This window comes from Mesoplodon bidens (assembly GCF_964165515.1).
Source record: "Mesoplodon bidens genome assembly, chromosome: 4".
Classification (NCBI taxonomy): Eukaryota; Metazoa; Chordata; class Mammalia; order Artiodactyla; family Ziphiidae; genus Mesoplodon; species Mesoplodon bidens.
In genome coordinates this window covers 63,205,965-63,227,798 of record NC_138160.1, presented here as the reverse complement: position 1 = coordinate 63,227,798, position 21,834 = coordinate 63,205,965, and the positions used below count along the sequence as shown (strand labels likewise).

Genomic DNA, 21,834 nt, shown 5'->3' with positions numbered 1-21,834 from the left:
AATACTAAACAGGAAGGATCTAGAAGACCTGAGTTTTAGCCAGGCAGATTGAATAAGGCACTTACCTTCTCTATACCTGATAAATGAAGGGGTAGAGTTAGATGCTTTTTAAGTCTCTTCAACACTGGAAGTCTGAGTGATTTGCATAACAGAGTATGTATAGGAGTTACATACTCTTAGTAACAATTAACCTAGTAAACTTATCTGATCCAAGACCAAATGACATCTCTTTCTTTTAAAACCTTTATTCCTTGGGAAGCCAGGGCTGCTCACTATTACTTGGTCATCCATTACCTGACCTTAAGGTAATTCATTCATTTTTTCCTCTGTTTCCCCTGTCAAAATCTTTGTTTTCAGTATCTGATAAGTTCATCTGTGGTGCATTACCTTCTGAGGTGATCTGCTGAAAAATGGGGGAAGTTACTTCAATCCAAAGAGTTAATGCTAAAAAATATGGAATTTCAGGAATGATATAGACCATTGAGAAAGATATGTTGTGTAGTTGAGTGTTTCATATAGATATTTGTCTCCATCCCATTTATTCACAAGCTCCTGTCTGTTTAGAGTCTAACCTTTTTCAATACATATTTGAAATATTCCATTAACATTATGGCTTTTCATGGGATTATCTGAGTACTTATAATATGGAGTCATGGCAGGAGTTCCATTCTGGCTACCAGAGGAAAGAGAGAACTTTTCTCATTAGAAGTTACCAGTTTTTTTCTAGTGAGCATGCCTTCTTGAGGATAAATGAATTTCCTCAAGGATTTTCCTAATTTGAAAATTTAAATAAACAGTGCTTGAAGTGAACTGGACCCAGATTCATGTTGAACTCCCATGTAATAACATGAGAAAGTAACTTAGATGCTATACTTTCTTATTTATTTATTTATTTATTTATAGCATAAACGATTTATCTAAGTTAATATGTACATATGCTTAACTTTGATATTCAAAATTTTTTTTTTTTTTTTTTTGCGGTATGTGGGCCTCTCACTGTTGTGGCCTCTCCCGTTGCGGAGCACAGCCTCCGGACGCGCAGGCTCAGCGGCCATGGTCCACAGGCCCAGCCACTCCATGGCACGTGGGATCCTCCCAGGCCGGGGCACGAACTCGTGTCCCCTGCATCGGCAGGCGGACTCTCAACCACTGCGCCACCAGGGAAGCCCCCAAAATATTTTTATTCAGCAGTTTTGTTTTGCCTTTGTAAAGTTTGGGTAAAATAAATTTTGCTCTTTGTAAAAGCTGATGATAAAGAGTGCCTTACCATGTGGCAGTCACTTTTGTGTGCTAATCACCTTTACATGTTTCAAATCATTTAATCTTCACAACAGCTCTTTGAAGTAGCCTTTGCTGAAAGGAAAACTGAGACCCAGAGAGGCTGAATAACTTGCTCAGTCTTACAGCTTGGTACACGGCAGGGCCAGGGTTTGAACTCGGACATTCCAGCTTGAGAACTCATGCTTATAACCACTTCAAGCAGTTCCAAAAGAATATAGGCACTCCTAGCTTTTCACTGTGATACATGAATTAATCCTCATAAAGTAGCTATTATTTACCTATTAGAATACTGTTTTAACTAGAGGTTACGTTCCTGCCTGAGGACATTTCATCAGATAGATAGGCCGGGACAACAGTTTGTCCTCTTATCTAGGATACAACTCTGCACCTATAATCATTTCAACTAGTAAAAAATTATGCTTCATGTTTAAAATACACATAAATATACTATATGTATCACTTCTGCAAAGAGCCCTAGTATACCATAATTTATTCATAAAACATTTAACTATATAGTGCCTCAGTGTAACTATCATTTCTTTGACCTACGGAAGACTCCTATACTAGCTAAAATAAGTGCTTTTTAAGTAATGATGTTGCTTTATTGCCTTTGAATTTAGGAATTTTTGAAGACAATTTGAATGACTCATTTCCCTCTCAAAATTGGTTCCTAAGAAAATTCAACAATCCCTTCCTTTCTCTAAATAAAATTTCTCATTATAAGTAGAGGAATTAAAATTATTTCTTTATTCTTATATCATCCTCATAATCATTCTTTAAATAAAAAGTTTTTGCCATAGCTAAAATACTTACGGGTTTGAAAAGCAAGATAGGCTCACTTTGGTTTAGTTGGTTGATCTTTTCTTTGCCTTTCCCCACTCACTAGCAACGTGCCTTCTCTGTGCATTGGAGTCCCGCCATGGTTACCCTGTCGCAGGGTTCAGGAGTCTAAGTGACCAGAGGGCAGAAATAGGAAATGTGGAACACCTGGGGTCCACTAAACTAAAATTCAGCATCTGTTTTCATTTGTGATGAATGTTGACACTTACTTGTGTCCTTATGTATAATTAAATGGCTGTAAATCAAGGAGCATCTGGATATCTTTTTCAGAGAGTGAATCTGGAAGTGAAAGTGGGGAACAAGATGATGAAGGAGACAGCAGTGAGGACTCCAGTGAGCACGAGAGTGAGAGTGGAAGTGAGTCAGAGGCAGAAAACAAAAGAGCAGCCAAGAAGAACTCCAAAGCCAAAGGAAAAAGGTGAATTATTTTGTCAGAATTTCCTTCAAAAACATTCTGTGGTCTTTTCCCCCAGTTTAACATTGAGTGAGAAAATAAGTGTGTGTGTGTGTGTGTTTTTCCCAAATAGATTTTAAATCTTGTAATATTAATTTAAAATACTAATTCATATTATTCTCTTACTTGTAATGCTCAGTTTTCATTTTGAACTTGAAAAAATCTTGGGGTTACATTTTGAAAATTGGTGTAACCTTGGAAGGCTGAGTTAAGTGATCAAGCAGTCGGTATGAAACACTTAATTACCTTTTGAAGCAGTTTTGCTGAGGGTGAAAATTAAATCCTTCAACACTTTGCCATTATGTAACTAAGACAATTGATTTTTCTAAATAATGTTATATTAAAAAGATTATGATCCAAATATTAGAGTCAGGGGCTGTGAAGGAAGACGGTCATAAGATATTTAAGTGTTAGCACTTTTTAAGATCTCACATTATCAACAACATTATCATGTATTAAAGTGTCATTAAAATTTTGAGTAATTGGGGCTGATACCTTGGATTGTCTGAGTCTGTTTTCCCCACTGCTGTCAGTGAGTGGCCTCTGCAGACACGATGGCCCTTTCCCTGGGAGCCTGCTGCCCGCGCACTTGATGAGCTTGCAGCCTAGCTCAGTCTTGGCTGACAGCACTGATTGGGGCGCAGTACGCTCTCTGCTCCTTTTATTACAGACAGTAATTAAAGCAGCTCGCCCTGCCACTTCCATAACAAACACAGCATAATGCTCTAATTATGACTTTATTAATTTAAGTCAGGATTTAATGATTTTAAAAGTGATTTATATTGTTTTTCCTGTTCAGAACAAATGAAATCTGTAGGTTAAATTAATACAGGCTTTTCATCATTGCAAAGTTAAAAAGCTAGTTACCAGTAAATTCTTTTCATTAGATTAACATCTGAAACTCTAAGCAGTAAGGTAAACAATAATTACCCATCAAAATTGAGTGATGCAAAGCAAAATAACACTTTTACCTTCAAAATCTTATCTTAAAGGCTAGAAGTTAAATATATTCAGAATCATTCACTTGTTGCAGCAAGCGAGTTACTTGGTTTGTAGTAGCCTTTTCTTAGAAGTTCTGTGCTTCTAGTTTAATATCAGAATATCTATAATTACATAGTTTATAAAAAGTATCTTATTTCTTAGAAAGGGAAGTTATGTTCAGTGCACTAAATATCCTTTCCAATAGTAAAAGTCAATATACTAGAAATTTATAATAATAAATTGTATTAGTTTCATTCTTTTATTTCTTCAGAAATGGACTTTTTTTTTAACTCATGTTTGAATTTTTAAAAATTGTTTATTATACGAAAGGAAATCTCAGATACATTCTAAACCTTATATTTTTAAGTACATGTTTTAACCATTAAATGGGGGATAATAAATTGCCATTCTTTGCTAGGGGAAGAAAAAACAACAACATACTCTTTAGTCATCAAATATAATTACATGTGCTCTGAGATGTTACTATGACTCCGTTTTTAATAAATAGCAATCATATTTCCTCCACAAAATTCAATTCAGGGAAATATCGATTCTTCCCTTGCCTCACCACTCTCCCTCCCCGTGTGTTTTTCTGCTTGTCTCTTAGAATTCTTTTTTAAAACTTTGCCAGAATAACTATATGATAATTTTTGAAAGCTAAGGGGCTTTAAGTATCTTCAAAATCACCCTTTAGTAATCATAACCTATTTATGACTAACTTTGAGTTTTATACTCCAAAGTATTTTCATTGAAGGGAAATACTCCAAAGTATTTTCATATTGGGTAGTGGAAAAAATATGGTCTTTATAGTAAGACAGACTTGAGTTTAAATTCCAATTCCACCCCTCCTGGCTGTGTGTCCTTGAGCAAGTTACTTAACTTTCTTGAATATTATAGGATAATAATGCACCCAGTAAGAATATGTTAGAACATCTGAATTAGATAGTTGCTTATGAAGTGTCTAATACTCTTTGGTACAAGATAGATTTTCTTTCTTTTTTTTAACGAAGTGGATTTTTAAAACAGTACACACACACACACACACACACACACGGTAAAGAGAACTAGACCTTCAAATGTGAGCAAATAAAAAAGACCACAAGGCATCTCTTTTCCCCTGAGAGAAGACCTTTTGGCTGTCTTACATGTTATCTCTTCTTGGAGACCTACTTCCCTTGCCTTCTGCCTGCCTTATTTCTCTTTTTCAACTCATGTGTCTCTTCCTCTAGAAGCATTCCCATTCTCGGTCAAGTTTGTTTAGCTGCTCCTCAAGGTGTTCTCATGACACAGTATACTTTATTACTTATTATTTTCCATGCTTTATTGTCACTGCCAGCTTACTTCTCTGTATCCTCCAATGGACAGTAGACTCTATAAGGGAGTACACGGAGATCATCTGTATCTTACTAACCTCTGTTATCCTTAGCACCTAACATAGTGCCAACAATATGGTGGGCAGTCAGTAAATATTTGTTAAGTAAGGGAGCGAGTAAACAAATGAATGAATAGCATCAACACTTAGGTTTGATCGTTTGGTATTTTCAAACTTTATATCTGATTATCTTACATTTTTAGTAAGACTTAGAACATTAGAAGAATTCTGTTTTGAACCGGTTAATATTTTCTCATATAATATGTTTAAGGGTCACATTAGGGGACATATGTTAATAATTTTCTTAGACAGAAAAGTCTATAAAATGCAACTCTGTTTCAGCAAAAGTTGATGTATAAATATTTAAATTTATTAATGAACACTTAGTATTTTGAAACAGCATTTTTTTTTTTTTTTTTTTTTTTGCGGTACGCGGGCCTCTCACTGTTGTGGAGCTCCTGTGCTCCTGTTGCAGAGCACAGGCTCCGGACGCGCAGGCTCAGCGGCCATGGCTCACGGCCCCAGCTGCTCCGTGGCATGTGGGATCTTCCCGGACCGGGGCACGAACCAGTGTCCCCTGCATCGGCAGGTGGACTCTCAACCACTGCGCCACCAGGGAAGCCCTGAAACAGCATTTTAAAATCAGCCTATCTTTGAAGTTGTTAATGTTAGCACCTAATGTGTATTTCTGGTAAATCAAACATTTAATTATTAATTATTTTCTACTTATTATATCATTCAGTGTTATTTTATAACCTTTTGCATTTGAACTGTGTGTGATGTGGTATAATTAGTTTTGAATGGGTTCTGATTTATTTGGTTATAGGTAATACTACCTTCCTCATTATTTCATTAACATGTTCTGGAATTTTAAAACCATTTTTACTGTCTTTTTGTACACTAAAAAGAAATGGTTCTCAGTGAAATACACTTCTCTATAAAGATTTTGGTTCACAGGCAAAATGGACAAATGGTAACATTTGTCATTTGTTTTTTCAAACTACTTAAACTTGTTTATATAAGTATCTAATATTTCAAAATTTATTATTCTGATTAGTGGTTCTGAAGATGTGGATAAGGAAAATGAAAACTCTAAAACTTCAGATTCTTCCAGTGCTGAATCTAGTTCAATAGAAGACAGTTCTTCAGATGCTGCATCAGAATCAGAATCTGAAAGTGAATCTGAATCCAGAAAAGTTACTAAGGTAAGAGATTACAAATTTTTGTAACTGAAAATAAATAGTTTTATAGTCTTTTCCCAATTACGAATAAATATTTCTGAAAATTTATGTTTTGTTGAAAATCAAGAAACCAGGCAAGGAATTTAATATGTCACTGACAACTAAAATAAACACCATCTTTATTCATCCACACCTGTGATTTTATTTTGTTTTTTTCTAGATTATCACTTCCCTTATAATTCAACTCTGCAGAGAAGTTAGAAACTTTTTTTAACCTCACCCTTTCCAACAAAAATTAGAGACCTCAGTGTTATGAGTATGACTTTTTTGCTCTTGGCTGTGATGTGACAAGGGAGGCTTTTGCCAAAGGGGAAGTAAAGGGAAGTCACAGAGATAGTATTGAGCAAAGAAATATAAATGTACATCATAAGAAATTGAGGCTAATATGCTTTTTAAAAAAATATTAGGCATTTGGATAATAGAATATTTTTAAAGGTATAAATAAAGAGTATGCATTCTTTAATAGTTAATAAAAATGCAGTAGCCATATATTTAAAACAAATGCAAGAACCACTTATAACAGAATGATTACGCTTTTTGGTATAATATTTGTAACACCAAAAGTTGTCTGCTTAGCAGCAAAAAATAAAACCATGAATTGGAAAAGTGTAGTTTTTAATACACAATTCAGACCTAATACATATCTTTCTGGTCTTTAGTTATTATTCCCTGCCTATAAATGGATCATGGTGTTGCTAGGTTTCAAAGGCAGTGGTTTTTATAAATAAATGTATTATTCCATATGTTGAAAATATGGTCACACCTTGCCCTTTATTGAATTCAGTTTCTTTTTAACCTATACTTTTCATTTATTTGTTCTGGTAACATGAATTTCTTTAATGTCATTTGAGTAGCCAAGTATGAAAATAAATTCATCAAAGTAATAATTGCCCATCTCCATCCAGAGATTTATTGTTAAGGAATAAGCGTATTTAAAAAAAAAAAAAAAAAAAGAACAAGCATGCTTAAAAATTAGCTAGTATTTGTCTTACCTTATTTCAAATATTGTTGAATATTGTAAAACCTATTTGAAACTTGAATTTATATTTAAAGCATATCTGTGTAGTATATAATCTAGGATTTTTATTTTTCAAAAATTAACATAAAACCTTAGAGATTTTTCGGTTTATTAATCTGGCCTCTTATAAAAACCACACAGTGAGTTTGATATCCTCTCATTTCCTACTTAAATTACAAAAAGCTTAAGATGTTATTTAAAATAAAGGAGCTTTAGGGCTTCCCTGGTGGCGCAGTGGTTAAGAATCCGCCTTCCAGTGCAGGGCGCACGGGTTCGAGCCCTGGTCCGGGAAGATCCCACATGCTGCGGAGCAACTGAGCCCGTGCACCACAACTACTGAGCCTGTGCTCTAGAGCCTGAGAGCCACAGCTACTGAGCCACGTGCCACAACTACTGAAGCCCACGCACCTAGAGCCCATGGTCTGCAACAAGAGAAGCCACCGCAATGAGAAGCCCGTGCACCGCAAGGAGGAGTAGCCCCTGCTCGCCACAACTAGAGAAAGCCCGCGTGCAGCAATGAAGACCCAAGGCAGTCAAAAATTAATTAATTAAATCTAAAAAACCACTTATAAAAATAAATAAATAAATAAATAAAATAAAGGAGCTTTAGAAATTGAAAATACAATCCAGAATAAGAAATCTGTGTTTTTTAAAATGACCAAACAAGAAATTAAGTAATGGGAAGTGGGTGGAATTAAAGTGAGTTGTTCTTATGAAGTTTTGTAGAAGTTGAAAAAAAAATTGTAGACTTTAGTGCCTATATAGTGTTGGGCTTTAGGGGACCCCATTAGAATGCCACAGAGGTACCCCAGCTCAGAGATTCAATTTATTTCTTCTTTGGTGCATTCAATGATCAGATTAAATCTCTTAATAGTTGAAAATATTTTACTGTAGAAAATCAGTATAAAATTTCAAAGTAATGCAGTGAGCCAAGACTCTTGAGAAATTCAGGTTTTACTCACATTGTTGATAGTTTTATGTCTATGTGTTTTGCTTATATAGTTTATTTTCTCTATATTATAATGCCTTTCCTGTCAGTAACAGGCAGATAAGCTTGTTTGTTTTAATTTATATTCTCCACCTTGGAGCCACCATAACTATTTTTTTCTTTCTATTTCTTTCTGAGTGATTTGAAGTGTACCATGCAATTACAAGTGTACCAGTTTTCTAATAATGGGCAACTCTATAATTGTAGGAAAGTCCTCCTTGTACCAAGTGTTGTGGCTTCTGCTCTAAATTATGAGTAATGAAGGCAGATGGTGGGTGCTTTACCTTAATTTAGCATGACAGTATGTTAGAGCTGCAAACTCATCTGCCTTAAATCTGCAGCCCAACTAAATCTATACTTTTACTCTCTCTCTTCCTTTTCTTTCACTTGGACAATGTATTTTGGGGATATCGAGCATGAAAATGGGACTTTGAGGGTATCTTGAATATATGGCTTTAAAAACAGTTCATTTTATGGTGGTCCTATGAGATAGGTATAATCTTCTTCTTGTTGGAAGATAATATCTTTATGCTTCAGTTTCCTCATCTATAAAGTAGAAATGCTAATACCTACTCTGCTTTTTTCAAGTACTATTACAAAAAATCAAATGTGAAAGATCAGTGTAAAGCCCTGTATAAATATAAAACAGCAGTGTTAACATTTTTTTAACTTGAACATTAATTCCCTGAGAGACCAACAGTATTAGAGTTACAGAACACCAATGCTAAAAGGAACCGAAAATTTTTTGTAACTCTTATGTCTCCTGCATTTTCTAATTCTTTTTATACCATTCAAGTTAGGAATTAACGTTCAGGTGTGACCCCTTACCTGCAGCCTGTGATTCCATCTACTTTTTGCAGAAGACTGAGCTGACATTCACTGTAAGCATATCCTACCTCTGTGCTCTCTGACACACAATCTCTATTTACCCTCCTCCTTTTTCTTTGAATGGAGCTTTGAGTAAGCTATTCCTATCCACATAGCCGAGAATAAGTCCTATTTCCTTTTGGCCTTGTTTTGTGGATAATCATCTGCATCCATTGTGCCTTCAATCTCTTTTTTCATTAATTTCTCCTCCACCAACCAAAGCACTCAAGGCTTTCCTAGCATTTAAAGAGAGGAGAGGGCTTCCCTGGTGGCGCAGTAGTTGAGAGTCCGCCTGCCGATGCAGGGGACACGGGTTTGTGCCCCGGTCCGGGAAGATCCCACATGCCGCGGAGCGGCTGGGCCCGTGAGCCATGGCCGCTGAGCCTGTGCGTCTGGAGCCTGTGCTCCGTAACGGGAGAGGCCACAACAGTGAGAGGCCCGCATACCGCAAAAAACAAAAAAACAAACAAAAAAAATAGAGGAGAGAGGAGTGGAAGAGAAAGACAGAGAGAATGTGTGAAAGTGAGAGTTCAGAAGAATAATCTAGATATTCTCCAGCCACTACTTCTTGACCCAATTATTCCTTAGTCCCTTTTAAATTGGTTTCTACTCCCATAACTTCCTACAGATATTGTTCTCTGAAAAAGTCAGCCGTGATCTTTCTCAAACCCAGTGACCTCTTAGTTTATCCTTCTCTGTGTTTTTATATGACTATTCCCCTACTACTTGAAATTCTCTGCATCCTTTTTCTTCTGACTTTTCTGACCCTTTAATCTTTTGGTTGCCTCACTTTTTACCTCCTTCTGACACCCAAGTGTGAACATTGCCCCGAAGTTAGTGCTTATTAGTACACATTTTTTCAAAAATATTAATTGATGCGAATTAATTTAGTCCTTTTTTTCCTCTATAATTTACTGTTGTGAGACTCATTAACTCTTTTTTTTGTAATTTAATTTATTTATTTTTGGCTGCATTGGGTCTTCGTTGCTGTGCGTGGGCTTTCTCTAGTTGCGGCGAGCAGGGACTACTCTTCGTTGCAGTGCGCGGGCTTCTCATTGCGGTGGTTTATTTTGTTGCAGACCATGGGCTCTAGGTGTGTGGGCTTCAGCAGTTGTGGCTCACGGGCTCTAGAGCACAGGCTCAGTAGTTGTGGCACACGGGCTTAGTTGCTCCGTGGCACGTGGGATCTTCCCGGACCAGGGCTCGAACCCGTGTCCCCTGCACTGGCAGGTGGATTCTTAACCACTGCACCACCAGGGAAGTCCCTCATTAACTGTTGTAGCCTCAGCTAAAACATTTATCTGAATTACTTCCATGGTAACATCTCTAACCAAATCCCTACAACTGTAACTTTTCTTCCCAAATTCAAACCAAATTCTTAGACCTCTTAGGAAATGCTGGTTTCTCAAACCTAATATAGCCCGAAGACATGATCTGTCATTTGGTACCAGCATGCTTTCTGTTCTCCCAGATTTGTAGACCCATAATTGTCCTTGACCCCTCCCTCATCCTATATGTGTACACAGTTGCCAAATCTTAGAGATCCTGTGTATTATTTTTGATATCTCTTTCTTCTTCTCCTACCACCACCATTGTAGATCAGCTCTTCATGACCTTGCCCATAGACCATTGCCTTTGGTCATCCTCAGACACTCCCCCAACCCCAGTCCTTCTCTACAGCTGCCAGATTAATGTCAAAGTTAACTATAATGATGCCTCATTGTCATTTGAGTTCAGTAAACTCCTCAGGCTAGCATGTCCAAACCCACCTTTCCAGTATTAACCTTCTTTGTATTCCAATCCCAGTGGACTATTTGTGGTTCTTATGCTGTATGCTTTTTTGTTTCTGTGCCTTTGTTCTTCCTTTTACATCATTTCTCTTATTACAGAAAATATAAGCTGAGGAGAAAGTGGCCTCATATCAAGGGTAGTCCCTCCACTTCTCCTAGTTGAGAATGACTGCATGGAATGAAGGCTATTTCTGACTAGAGGGTATTACTCATGTGAATGGTGTAGGGACAGTCAAGAGGGTGAGAACCACTGTTGAATTGTTTATGTTCCGAAAGTGTTTATCATTCAGCACCATACCCTAGCATATCCATAAGACACGAAACTGCCGTCATACATTCTGGTGTCATGTTTGTTTGTTTCTGTTATTGATTGGGAGATGTCCTTGTTTGAAGTCAGATATTGTCAGTAATGACCAAAGAAAATTATCTTTCTCTTCAGTTAAAATTATTTTGATGGGCAAGCACATTTTTCTCTGTAGATGTTCTTTTCTGAACCAAATTTAATAAATATTTTAATGTGAGTCTAATCCTTTTTATGAACTAATTATTTTGCCCTAAATGATACCTGTAACAAAATTAGTTTTAATAGTTCCGTGTTTTCAGTACTTCACATACTTCACACGGTGTTTAGGAACCTTTTTGTTTGTTTGTTTACACAGAAGAGTGGAGAAAAGAATTAGTAATACAAGCTACATTAAATCAGGAAGAGATTTATATCACTTTATCCCGTGTTTTACTGATATAATTAAGTTATATTCTGCTTGTAGTTAAAATTATGTGTTGAACAGATGGTAAAAGTTTTATTTAAAATATTTTTTTTAAGTTGCCAGGGTTGTTTTTTTCTTTATTGAACCTAGGCTTCAGTGTTTTTATTACCAGCCAGTAAGTTAGAGTGCTCCCACTGACTATAGTTATTTCCACCATCACCTTGTTAGTCCCACTCTTCACACCTTAACTGTGATGGAGTAGTTCTGATTATATCTTCAGTGTCTCTGCACCAACTGCTGAAGATTTAGATAAGCCGTGATTAAGAAAATAAAAATTTTAAGTCATAATTGTAATTTATTGTGAATAATTTAATGTATTTTCCTTATAAATGCATTTTAATTACATAAACTGTGTATAAAGAATAATAATCTATCGATGGAAAAATAAATATATTTAATATACTTGCACCTAATAGCATTAAGAGCATTTCCATATTTGAATCAAAGATTAATATGTGTACTAGCTTTGGGAAAAATAGTACTGTCTGTATATACCTAGCAGTGTTTGAGATGCTCTCATCAGTGGTTTTTATCACACATTATAGGGATCTCACAAAACTTTGCTAGTCCCTTTTTAAGAGGTGCAAAGAAGCTGATTAAATCGTTTACATACTCCATGGAGTGGTCACAGGTCTTGTGATTAGTGTACAGATGTCAGTAAATATTAAGATACGCCTCAATAAAAAATCTACCGTGTGAAAAATTCTTGGGTATAAAGTAAATATGGGATGTGGTTTGAATAGATTGTGGATAAGAGTGAAAGGAACTATTTTCTTTTTTTTTTCTTTTTTTTTTTTTTTTTTTTTTGCGGTATGCGGGCCTCTCACTGTTGTGGCCTCTCCCGTTGCGGAGCACAGGCTCCGGATGCGCAGGCCCAGCGGCCATGGCTCACGGGCCCAGCCGCTCCGCGGCATATGGGATCCTCCCAGACCGGGGCACGAACCCGTATCCCCTGCATCGGCAGGCGGACTCTCAACCACTGCGCCACCAGGGAGGCCCAGGAACTATTTTCTGATTAGTTGTCTTCCCTCTTTGTGAAGTAGGAAACAAGTTTTACTTGTGTTTTTCCAAGCACTTATGATTGTTGCAATTACATAACTTCTGTGAAGATTGTAGAATATTGGTTTTTACTCTGACAATTCAAAGGCTTGCCTCTTTCAATTTATGTCTTTTCCAATTTAGTTCATATTTTAATTTCTTCAGAACAGAAATATCATTTCATTTCAATTGAGATCTTTAAATCAAAGTGAATGCCATTAAGCAAGCTTTCTTATTGAAGTAGGTATAATCTAATAGGGAAGATTTGTTTAACAGTTTAGACTTCTTTTTAACTTATATAGAAGTCTCAATTTGCTGGCAGTGTACTTTTATTTTAAAGCACAGTGTAAGTGTGAGCCTCAGATTTGTAAAATAAGATGTGTTAGATGACTTGAAGGCGAAAGAGTCATTAAATTGTCTTTGGTTGGTAATTCTAACTGAAAATATTTCATGCAAATACGTTGCCCTGTGAGGCTAGAAATAAGCCTTGAATTTTTGTTGGTTTCAAAGCATAGTGTGGGTTTGACAGTCTATACATACCGTTTATCCTGTTTTATAGTTTTAAATTTCAAACCTCTTTATTAATGGTTTCCTCTTAGGAAGCATTTTAATGTTTTTTGTGTCAGATCTTTTCTGCTTGCCTTTTTTTTTTTTTTCCAATCAGCATGAAGATAAACATGTGTAATAGATTTTTAAAAATCTTTACAAGGTATATTATTACATTTTTGTTTGTATTATTTGGAGCTTAATAAGTATTTCCAGGATCTTATATTTATGATTTAAAATGAAATATGTTAAATAGAAATCAGTTTCTTAACCCTGTGACTTTGTATTTCATTTTGGAAATGTTGATGTGTTGAGGTGTATAATCGAATACCATGGAAACAAATGGAGATTTGAGGATGATGAATTGATAACTAGGTATTTTTGTAGTGAGATTTTAAGATCAGTTACTGTTGTCCTTATAAAAGTCTAATACAGTCACTCAGCTGTTAAAAACCTAATCCTCTGTTTAAAAAAATATACAAAAACAAATTGTCTATCTTTCTGCCTGATCTCTTCTCAAGTACTAATACAATGGAAACAGTGGGTGATCTGTCAGTGTGTTTGGTTTGTCAGTGATGGTTTTGTATAAATATTGGGAGGGTAAGAAATAAAATTCACACAGTAAAATATGATTTCATCTGCCTTTTCTCTGCAGCTCCATGGCTCATGCTGCGGTGTGAAATTCTCATTTTACACACTTTGCAGGCGGAGCACATGAATTATGCATTGAGCAAGAAAAATCTCCTGCCTCAAGTCCTATATGCATTTACCCAGGTTCTGTCTCTATTACCAAGATGAATTGCAAATGGAGAAATGTTTGATGGAATAGGGCTCTTAACTTCTTTGTTTAGAATTCAGATTTTTATTTTTATAGTAGATCCTTTAAGTATGAACATGTTTTGAACTTACTGTGGATTTTTTTTAATGAAAAATGAAATATAAGAGAGGAATGCCAAACACATCACGAGGCTTTTTATAGCCTTGATTTGGAATGCAAGACTTTTTCAATTCGGTAGAAATGACCAGTATCTATTGCTAATGTTGTATTTCAGTCGCTGGTTATTTGCTTTACTCAGAAAGTCAATGAAATTCTGTCCTTTTGAGAGCCTTTTTTCTTTTTGTTTTAGGCTTCTAATAAGAGATTATGCCAATTTCACATGCAGCTCTGTCCTGTGTTGTATGTGACCTGATGTGTGTTTAATATATATTGTTACATACTCCTGGCTGTGAAGTAGAAAATAAGGTATATAGACTTGCCTCCAGCTTTAACTTTGTCTTGATTTGATAGGTTTCTTATTTTTCAGGTGGGGGGGTTACATTTCCATAAAGACAGTCATGCACCATTGTAGCTTATAGGAAGCTACACCCATTGTGCTCAGCATAGCATTTTGATAAGTCACATGGTGATAAGCTTTTTGTTATATGTTCTTTCTTCACAGGAATGTTATTCTTGTTGAGATGGCATATTCATTCTGAACCTGTTTCTGTTACTTGCAACTTTTACACTTCAGCTTCAAAACTAACATTTTTTTTCCAATCCTAGAAACTGTTATTTATTTCAGGTATGGAGAGAGGGGCAAACATTATTTGTTTTGTTTTTAAATAACGAATGAAAATTAAAACCCACCTAGATGCTTTGGAGTTTTCAGTGGCAGAAATAAATATTTTGAAGAAGAAAATCAATGCTGATGTTTTTAGTAATGTGTATTATTGTATGATCCTTGAAGATAATTTTTCTTTATATTGGCATAAGGGAAAAAAGAAGCAGGACTTAAAATCATTTTAAAATGTTACCTGACGTATTATTTGATGTATTGCTTTTGTTCATGTATGTGCACTGTTGTAAGAGCTCTAAACCATGTAGACTTTAAATGATGGTAAAGTACATTTTGCTTTAGTGATACCTTTCTGTAGTTAGAGGAATACTCCAAAAATATTTGTAATAATTTACATTAACAATAAGATATAAACTCCTTTGGTAGATTACAAGTTATCTGAAGGCAGGGACTAATCTGTCTGTCTTGGCTGTGTTACTTCCATTGCTTAGCACAGAATCTGTTAAAAATTCTATACACATGTATTGAATGAATGAATGATTGAATAAGTGAACAAAAATGTTTTGGCAAAAAAGTTTTGGCCTTCAATTTGAGAAGTTTAATGTAAAAAAAAAAGTACACTATATAAAGGTAAGTAACGGTGACCCAGATACATCTATTTAATACCCTAATCCTTGTTGGTCTTTAATTGTTTATACTACTACTCAGTACTGTGCCTTATTTTTTCTTTTTTCTTTTCTTTCTTTTTTTAAGGTTACGCATCTTTTCTGAATCTCTAACCGAACTGTGAATACCTCAGGCTTAGGGATCTAGTCCATGGGTATCCACATTTCAAAAATATAGTAAACTGAATAAGCAAATTTGTGGTGGAGGAAGCCCTAATTATGTGCAGAAATGGTTGAATACTTAGTCTCCCCAAAGGAAAACAGAAAAAGTAAATGAATTCTTTTCAACCCTAAAGAGCAAGAGCCTGAAAATATCATTTATAGATTTTAACGAATACCTTTGGCAAAAGAAGTCTGATGCAACCCAGTGTTGAAATATAAAGTACCTAGTACAATGCCTGTCACAAACTACATCTCAGAAAGGCTCTTCTATCACAAGCCCATTGACAATTTCAGAGCTAAGCATGTATTGTTCAAGCATTTCTTTTTCTTTAATCAACTTGTTTAAAAATTATTTTCAAGAATGTTTGTACATTTCCTACCAAAGAGCCACATTAGATTTTTATGTTAGCAAAAAGTTGTCAGATTATAAAATTTACTTTTAAATTTTCTTCTGAAGGTCTTTTATAATCTCTAAATAAAAAATATTTTAAAATAACAGTTTGCATGGTGGAGAAGAAATACCACGTGCCAACTAAAATAAAAATTTTGATTCAAAAAAAAACATTTCACATAACCATATAGAAGCTTAATTTGATTTTTTTTTCCCTTGGGAGACTAAGCAAATGAAAAAATGTTTGTTTTGAAATGTTAAAAACTACTTCATAGATTTTTTAACTAGAACATGCAATAAATGAAATATTTATTATTTTGTAGGAGAAAGAAAACAAAGCAAAGCAAGATAGAAATCCTCTTACCAAAGATGTTTCACTTCTAGATCTAGATGATTGTAAGTATTGAAATTTAAATTTTTTCTTCTGTGCTTAGTAATAGTATTTTTCATTTTTATAGTATCTTTCATTTACATGTCTCAAAATAAATCAAAAACTATTATGAAAGACTTATAGATGTGATTAGGCAAGAAAATTTTAAAAGTTATTTCTATTAGTATTTTTTCCCATCATTCAGTATATCAGTTTTGTATCACCTGAATAAATATAATTGGTCAAATAAAAGTGCACCAAATTCATTTTAAGATTTTTTGCTTTAGTAATTTATACTTGCTTTAGCAAGTAATTATCTGTATCTCACAAATTCTACATTTTTAAATGTTGATTGTGGAGATCAAGACGTCTAACTTAAGGAGGTAGAGAATTAGGAATGTAATTGGAAATGTAAAGGACACCACCGTCTTCTACTTGCCACACTGAGGGTGGGAACAGAAACAGGTACAAACCTTTTGGAATACAGTGTAATTTATACGTATCAATATTTTAACTGCAAAAAATCTTTGTCCCAGCAAATTTACTTCTAAGAACTTAGAATCCTACAAATATGCCCACCCAGTATGCAAAGATGTATATTCAGCTCCCTTTAAATTCTCCTGCATTGTGAGAAAGAGATAGAACTAACATTGTTGGTAGGTAGATTTTGCATTAGAGGAAGAGTAACAACACATGAGATTTCTGAATATTAAACTGCTGTCATTTTGCAATATAGTTTTCCTATGCTAGAGGTGAGTTATGGATTTATGTCTTACTCTGTCATAGAGCTGTTCTATTTATATTGTTTACGTGGCCTATTTCCAATAGTCATGGCAAATTCCTACTGTAGAGAAATTAAAATATATAATACTGAGAAATACTTAACAGAGAAATTAAAGATAAAATTGGAGCCAAATTTGAATAATTTTAAACCTGTTGGCAAAGATGTTAAAATTTACATCATTTCTCACCTCTTGGCTAAGATTTTTTAAGTAAAGTCCAGTATTGTTAAGGTTTGGAGAAGCAGGCGCCCTAACATTTGTTTTTCATAGGCATATAAATAGGTGCAGTTTTTTGAAGTCATTTGAGCAATATCTATCAAAACTTAAATTCCACACAGCTTTTGACCTAGCATTTCTTTTCTAGGAATTTATACTATAGATAAACTAGCAAAATCAGATCTTCCATCCTTGTTTTAGACTCTTTAACTTAATGGCTTAATTTTACACTTAAAGTCCATATTCCTAGGTTTCTAAGACCTTAGGTGATCTGACTCCTGCCTGCCTCTTACCCATACTGTTCCTCTGCATTTCTGAAATATGCTAGGCTCATTCTTGCCAAGGGCCTTTGTTCTGCTGTTTCCCCTGCTAAGAACACTTCTTCTAGATCTTCTGATGGCAAGCTGCTTCTTATCTTTCAAATCTCAGCTCAAAAGTCTCATTCTCTTACACACTTCACGAGTCACTCTTGATTGTCTTCGTGGCATTTTTCACTATATGAAATTATCTTAATTGTTTGTATTACTTGTTTATTGTCTGTCTTGCTCACTGTTATTCCTAGTACCTAGAACAACACCTGGCAGATAGTGGGTACCCAGTAAATATTTGTTGAATTAATAAAGTATGCAAAGGTATCTATAGAAATTTCATTGCAGCATTATTTTTACAGCAGCATCCTGAAAATAAACGAAATGTCTACCAGTAGTCTAATACAACCATTAAGAAAAGTGAGACAAATCTTTATATGCTAGTTATGTTATTATATGTATGAAACATTATAAGTTAAAAATAAGACACATGTAGAGTATGACTCCACTTATGTTAAAAAGGAGGAAAAGAGGAACTGTATCCTGCACACAAACACAAATATGATTGTACATCATATATTTCTGGAAGGCTACAGAAGAAACACTTAGCAGTGTTAGCTCAGGCCTCTTTGGGATATAAGACTAAATCAGAGACAGAGGAGAGAAAAATACTTTTACTCTGTATCTTTCTGTGACAATGAATATTTTGCATTTATATGTGAAGCTGGTAAGTTTTAAATTGTAAAATAACAACAGTCAGGCATATTTAAAATGGAATCAAGAGGAAAGGTTACAAGGTACTAGAGTGCACCAGTTCCTTTTCTCCTTAAATTTGACGCTGGATTTCCTGACAGCTAAGGAAAAAAGAGAAAATTGTAAAATGATACAATTTTTATTATTTGATTCTTTTTAAAGCTTTTTTTTAATATATAGAAACAAAGTTTTCTTAAATATTAAGTTTTAAGAATTTAAATGTAAGGTTTTCATTTTAAGGGAAATTTCATCCTAACTTATATTTAACTCAACTTAGGGTATATTTCTGTTTGATTTTAATACCTGAGAACTATATATTTTAAAATCTTTTGTAATCTTGCATTTGTCAGAAATGACACTTGAAACTTTTCTTTTTTTGGTCAATTGAGCAAGTGTTTGTGGATTGTCTGTTAAGTGCAAGGTACTTTGCTAGGTGCTAGAACAGACGAATAGAATTTAGTCATACTCTTCCAGAGACTAGAATCTAGTCAGAGACATAGATACCTGAGCTAGTAGCTATTATGTAAGAGAGATAATAGAGGTGCAAAGTATGGTTAAAATATGAGGAAAGAGACAAAAACCAATTAACAAGCTAAAAGGCCTTCTGGAAGAAGCTTAAAGATAAAAATAAGTGGAGTGTTGTGGGAGAAAAGAATTGTTGATGATGGTTCCTAAAACACTGACTCCATTATGTGCTACTTACTATCCTACAATAGTTCTCCATTGTCCATGGCAAGCAGTTTGTTGATCAAAACTAAAAAGTCACTATCCAGCGGCTTGAGTTCTCTGCTGTGAGAATTAGATGAATTTTGAAGGAGGGGCAGACACACTTCTTACATTTTATCTAGTCGTAATCCACAGAGATGTTTTTTTCAGTACACACTGCATACCAGGAGAACTGCAAGTCCTCAATTTATCTATGTCTTCATTCAGAAAACGTTTATTGAACACTTGCTGTGATCTAGGTAATCTGCTATATACTAGAGATTCTAAATGGAGGTAACATTGTCCCTCCCCACGGAACTCTCCAGGTGTCATGGGAGAAACAGATAAGTCAGCCCTTAGATTACCACATTATAAATGAAATGAGAAAGAGATATGCACAGAATGCTGTTAGGTATTGGGGTACCTAACCCACCTGGCTGTAGCAGGATGTAACGGTGGAGCTGAGTATAAGTAAGAATTAGTCAAGCAGTTGGAGGCAAGAGAAGAGAGTGAGGAGAAAAAAGACATGGAGGAGGGAAAAAGCTTGCTACTACCTGAAATAATCATCATCTCTCTCTAAGGAGGCAGTATAGTTAGCAACCCTGGCAATAAATTGGCTCTACTATAAAACAGTTCTTTGATTTTAAATAAGTAACTTGATATTTCCTTGCTGCATCTGTTGAGGGGGTGTTTTCAGAAGCACAGGCATTAGTCCTGGCCTGGCCTTTAATCAGTTAAGGAGTTAATTTGTCTCATTTTATTCATTTGTAAAATGAAAAAAGAATGGCTGAAAAGTTTCTACAGTTCCTTTAGATTTTGAAGTTATATGACTGTTTCATGGGGTCAGTTGATAATACATTAGAAAATATTTTTAGTAGAATATACGGCCTAACAGTAGATAGGCTTAGTGACAGAAATACACTTTATTTTTTCCAGACATAGTTTATATTTCTGAAAATTAAAATATCTTTTAGTACCTCATACCATGTGGTTGGTCTCAGTTGGATAAAGCAGCCATCATATTCTGGCATCCTTTTATAGGAAATATAAACCTATGTAATTACACTATTAGTACAACTAACTGAAGTCTTTAAAATTTTATCAGCCAACAATAATCATGCCACAAATAAGTCTTATGATCTGTGATGTCATACTGTTGAATAAACTGTAGTACAGGCAGTAGAGTGGAGTGGCTAAGAGGACAGTGGAGCTAGATTGAGTTTGAATCCCGTTTCTATTATTTACTAGCTGTGTGACCTTGGGCAAGTTACTTAATCTCTCTGTGCTTTAGTTGCTTTATCTATAAAATTGGGATAATAGTGATACTTATTAGGAATATTAAGAAGATTAAATGAGTTGATAAATGTAAAAGTACTTAAAACTGCTTGGCACATGATGAACATTATATTGATATAAGAGTTAGCTGTGATGGAGATGATGATGACACCACAGCAGCAAATTACATTTAAAAAGTTAAATAACTTCATATTAAACCATTATATATTATAATGGTTGTATATATTATATATATATAAAACCATTATAATGGTTATATATATAATATATATAACCATTATATATTAAAATGGTTATATATATAACCATTATATATTAAAAGTTTTACTGAGATTTTTTTTTTTTTTTTGCTGTACGCGGGCCTCTCACCGTTGTGGCCTCTCCCGCTGCGGAGCACAGGCTCCGGGCGCGCAGGCTCAGCGGCCATGGCTCACGGGCCCAGCCACTCCGCGGCATGTGGGATCCTCCTGGACCGGGGCACAAACCCATGTCCCCTGCATCGGCAGGTGGACTCTAAACCACTGCGCCACCAGGGAAGCCCTTACAGAAGAACAATTGTATAATTACTTTATTAAATATACTTTAGTAAAGAAAGTGTTTTGTAGAAAGTTTTAAAAAGAAAAGAAAATGGGTCACCATTCTGACAGATCAGCTCAGATTCTTTTCATGGACAAATCCCTTTCCCTCCAGATTGGATTGTACTGAGGTACTGTTTCATTATTTGCTTCTTTCTCTTTTTATCGTGCACATTCCTTTCCTTGCCATAAATATTCTTTAACAACTTCATTTTTAATGACTACATGGTTATCCTTTACGTTGTTGTAATAAATTCTATTTAACAAGTTTACTGTTGTTGGAAATTAAACTATTGTTTAATTAACTACTATTGTTTCCATTTTTTACTGTCATAATCAGTGAACAACACACATCTTCATAAGTGTATTACTGTATTATCTCCATGACTCTATCCTTAAGATAAATTCCCAGGAGTAGAATTGCCGGGAAAAAGGCTTTGAAGAATTCTACTGTCTAAAATTGCCTTCCACAAAGTTGGTACCAACTTACACAGTAGTAATATGAGAGTGCCAGATTCTTTTTACCCTTACCAGTCTGGATTTTGTATTTAAAAACTGCCTTTGGGCTTCCCTGGTGGCGCAGTGGTTGAGAGTCTGCCTGCCGATGCAGGGGACACGGGTTTGTGCCCTGGTCTGGGAAGATCCCACATGCCACGGAGCGGCTGGGCCCGTGAGCCATGGCCGCTGAGCCTGCACGTCCGGAGCCTGTGCTCCGCAACGGGAGAGGCCACAGCAGTGAGAGGCCCGCATACCACACACACACAAAAAAAATTGCCTTTGCCATTTTGATAGGTGGAAATGTTATCTGATTTTAATTCGTATGCCATATTATTAAAAAAAACCAAAACTACGTAGAGTCATTTTGTTTCTTA

General features: G+C 35.2%; 1 protein-coding gene across 2 annotated transcripts in view; it reads left to right on the top strand.

The window, feature by feature from the left end:
• The window catches only part of AP3B1 (adaptor related protein complex 3 subunit beta 1), a 267,388-nt gene that overhangs the window by 169,062 nt on the left and 76,492 nt on the right, over nucleotides 1-21,834 (top strand). For both annotated transcript variants that reach the window (XM_081231538.1, XM_081231537.1), the window contains 3 exons: nucleotides 2,392-2,539; nucleotides 5,986-6,133; nucleotides 16,281-16,353. In XM_081231538.1, coding sequence (XP_081087664.1) covers nucleotides 2,392-2,539; nucleotides 5,986-6,133; nucleotides 16,281-16,353 — 369 coding nt within the window. The remainder of the gene's footprint in view (nucleotides 1-2,391; nucleotides 2,540-5,985; nucleotides 6,134-16,280; nucleotides 16,354-21,834) is intronic.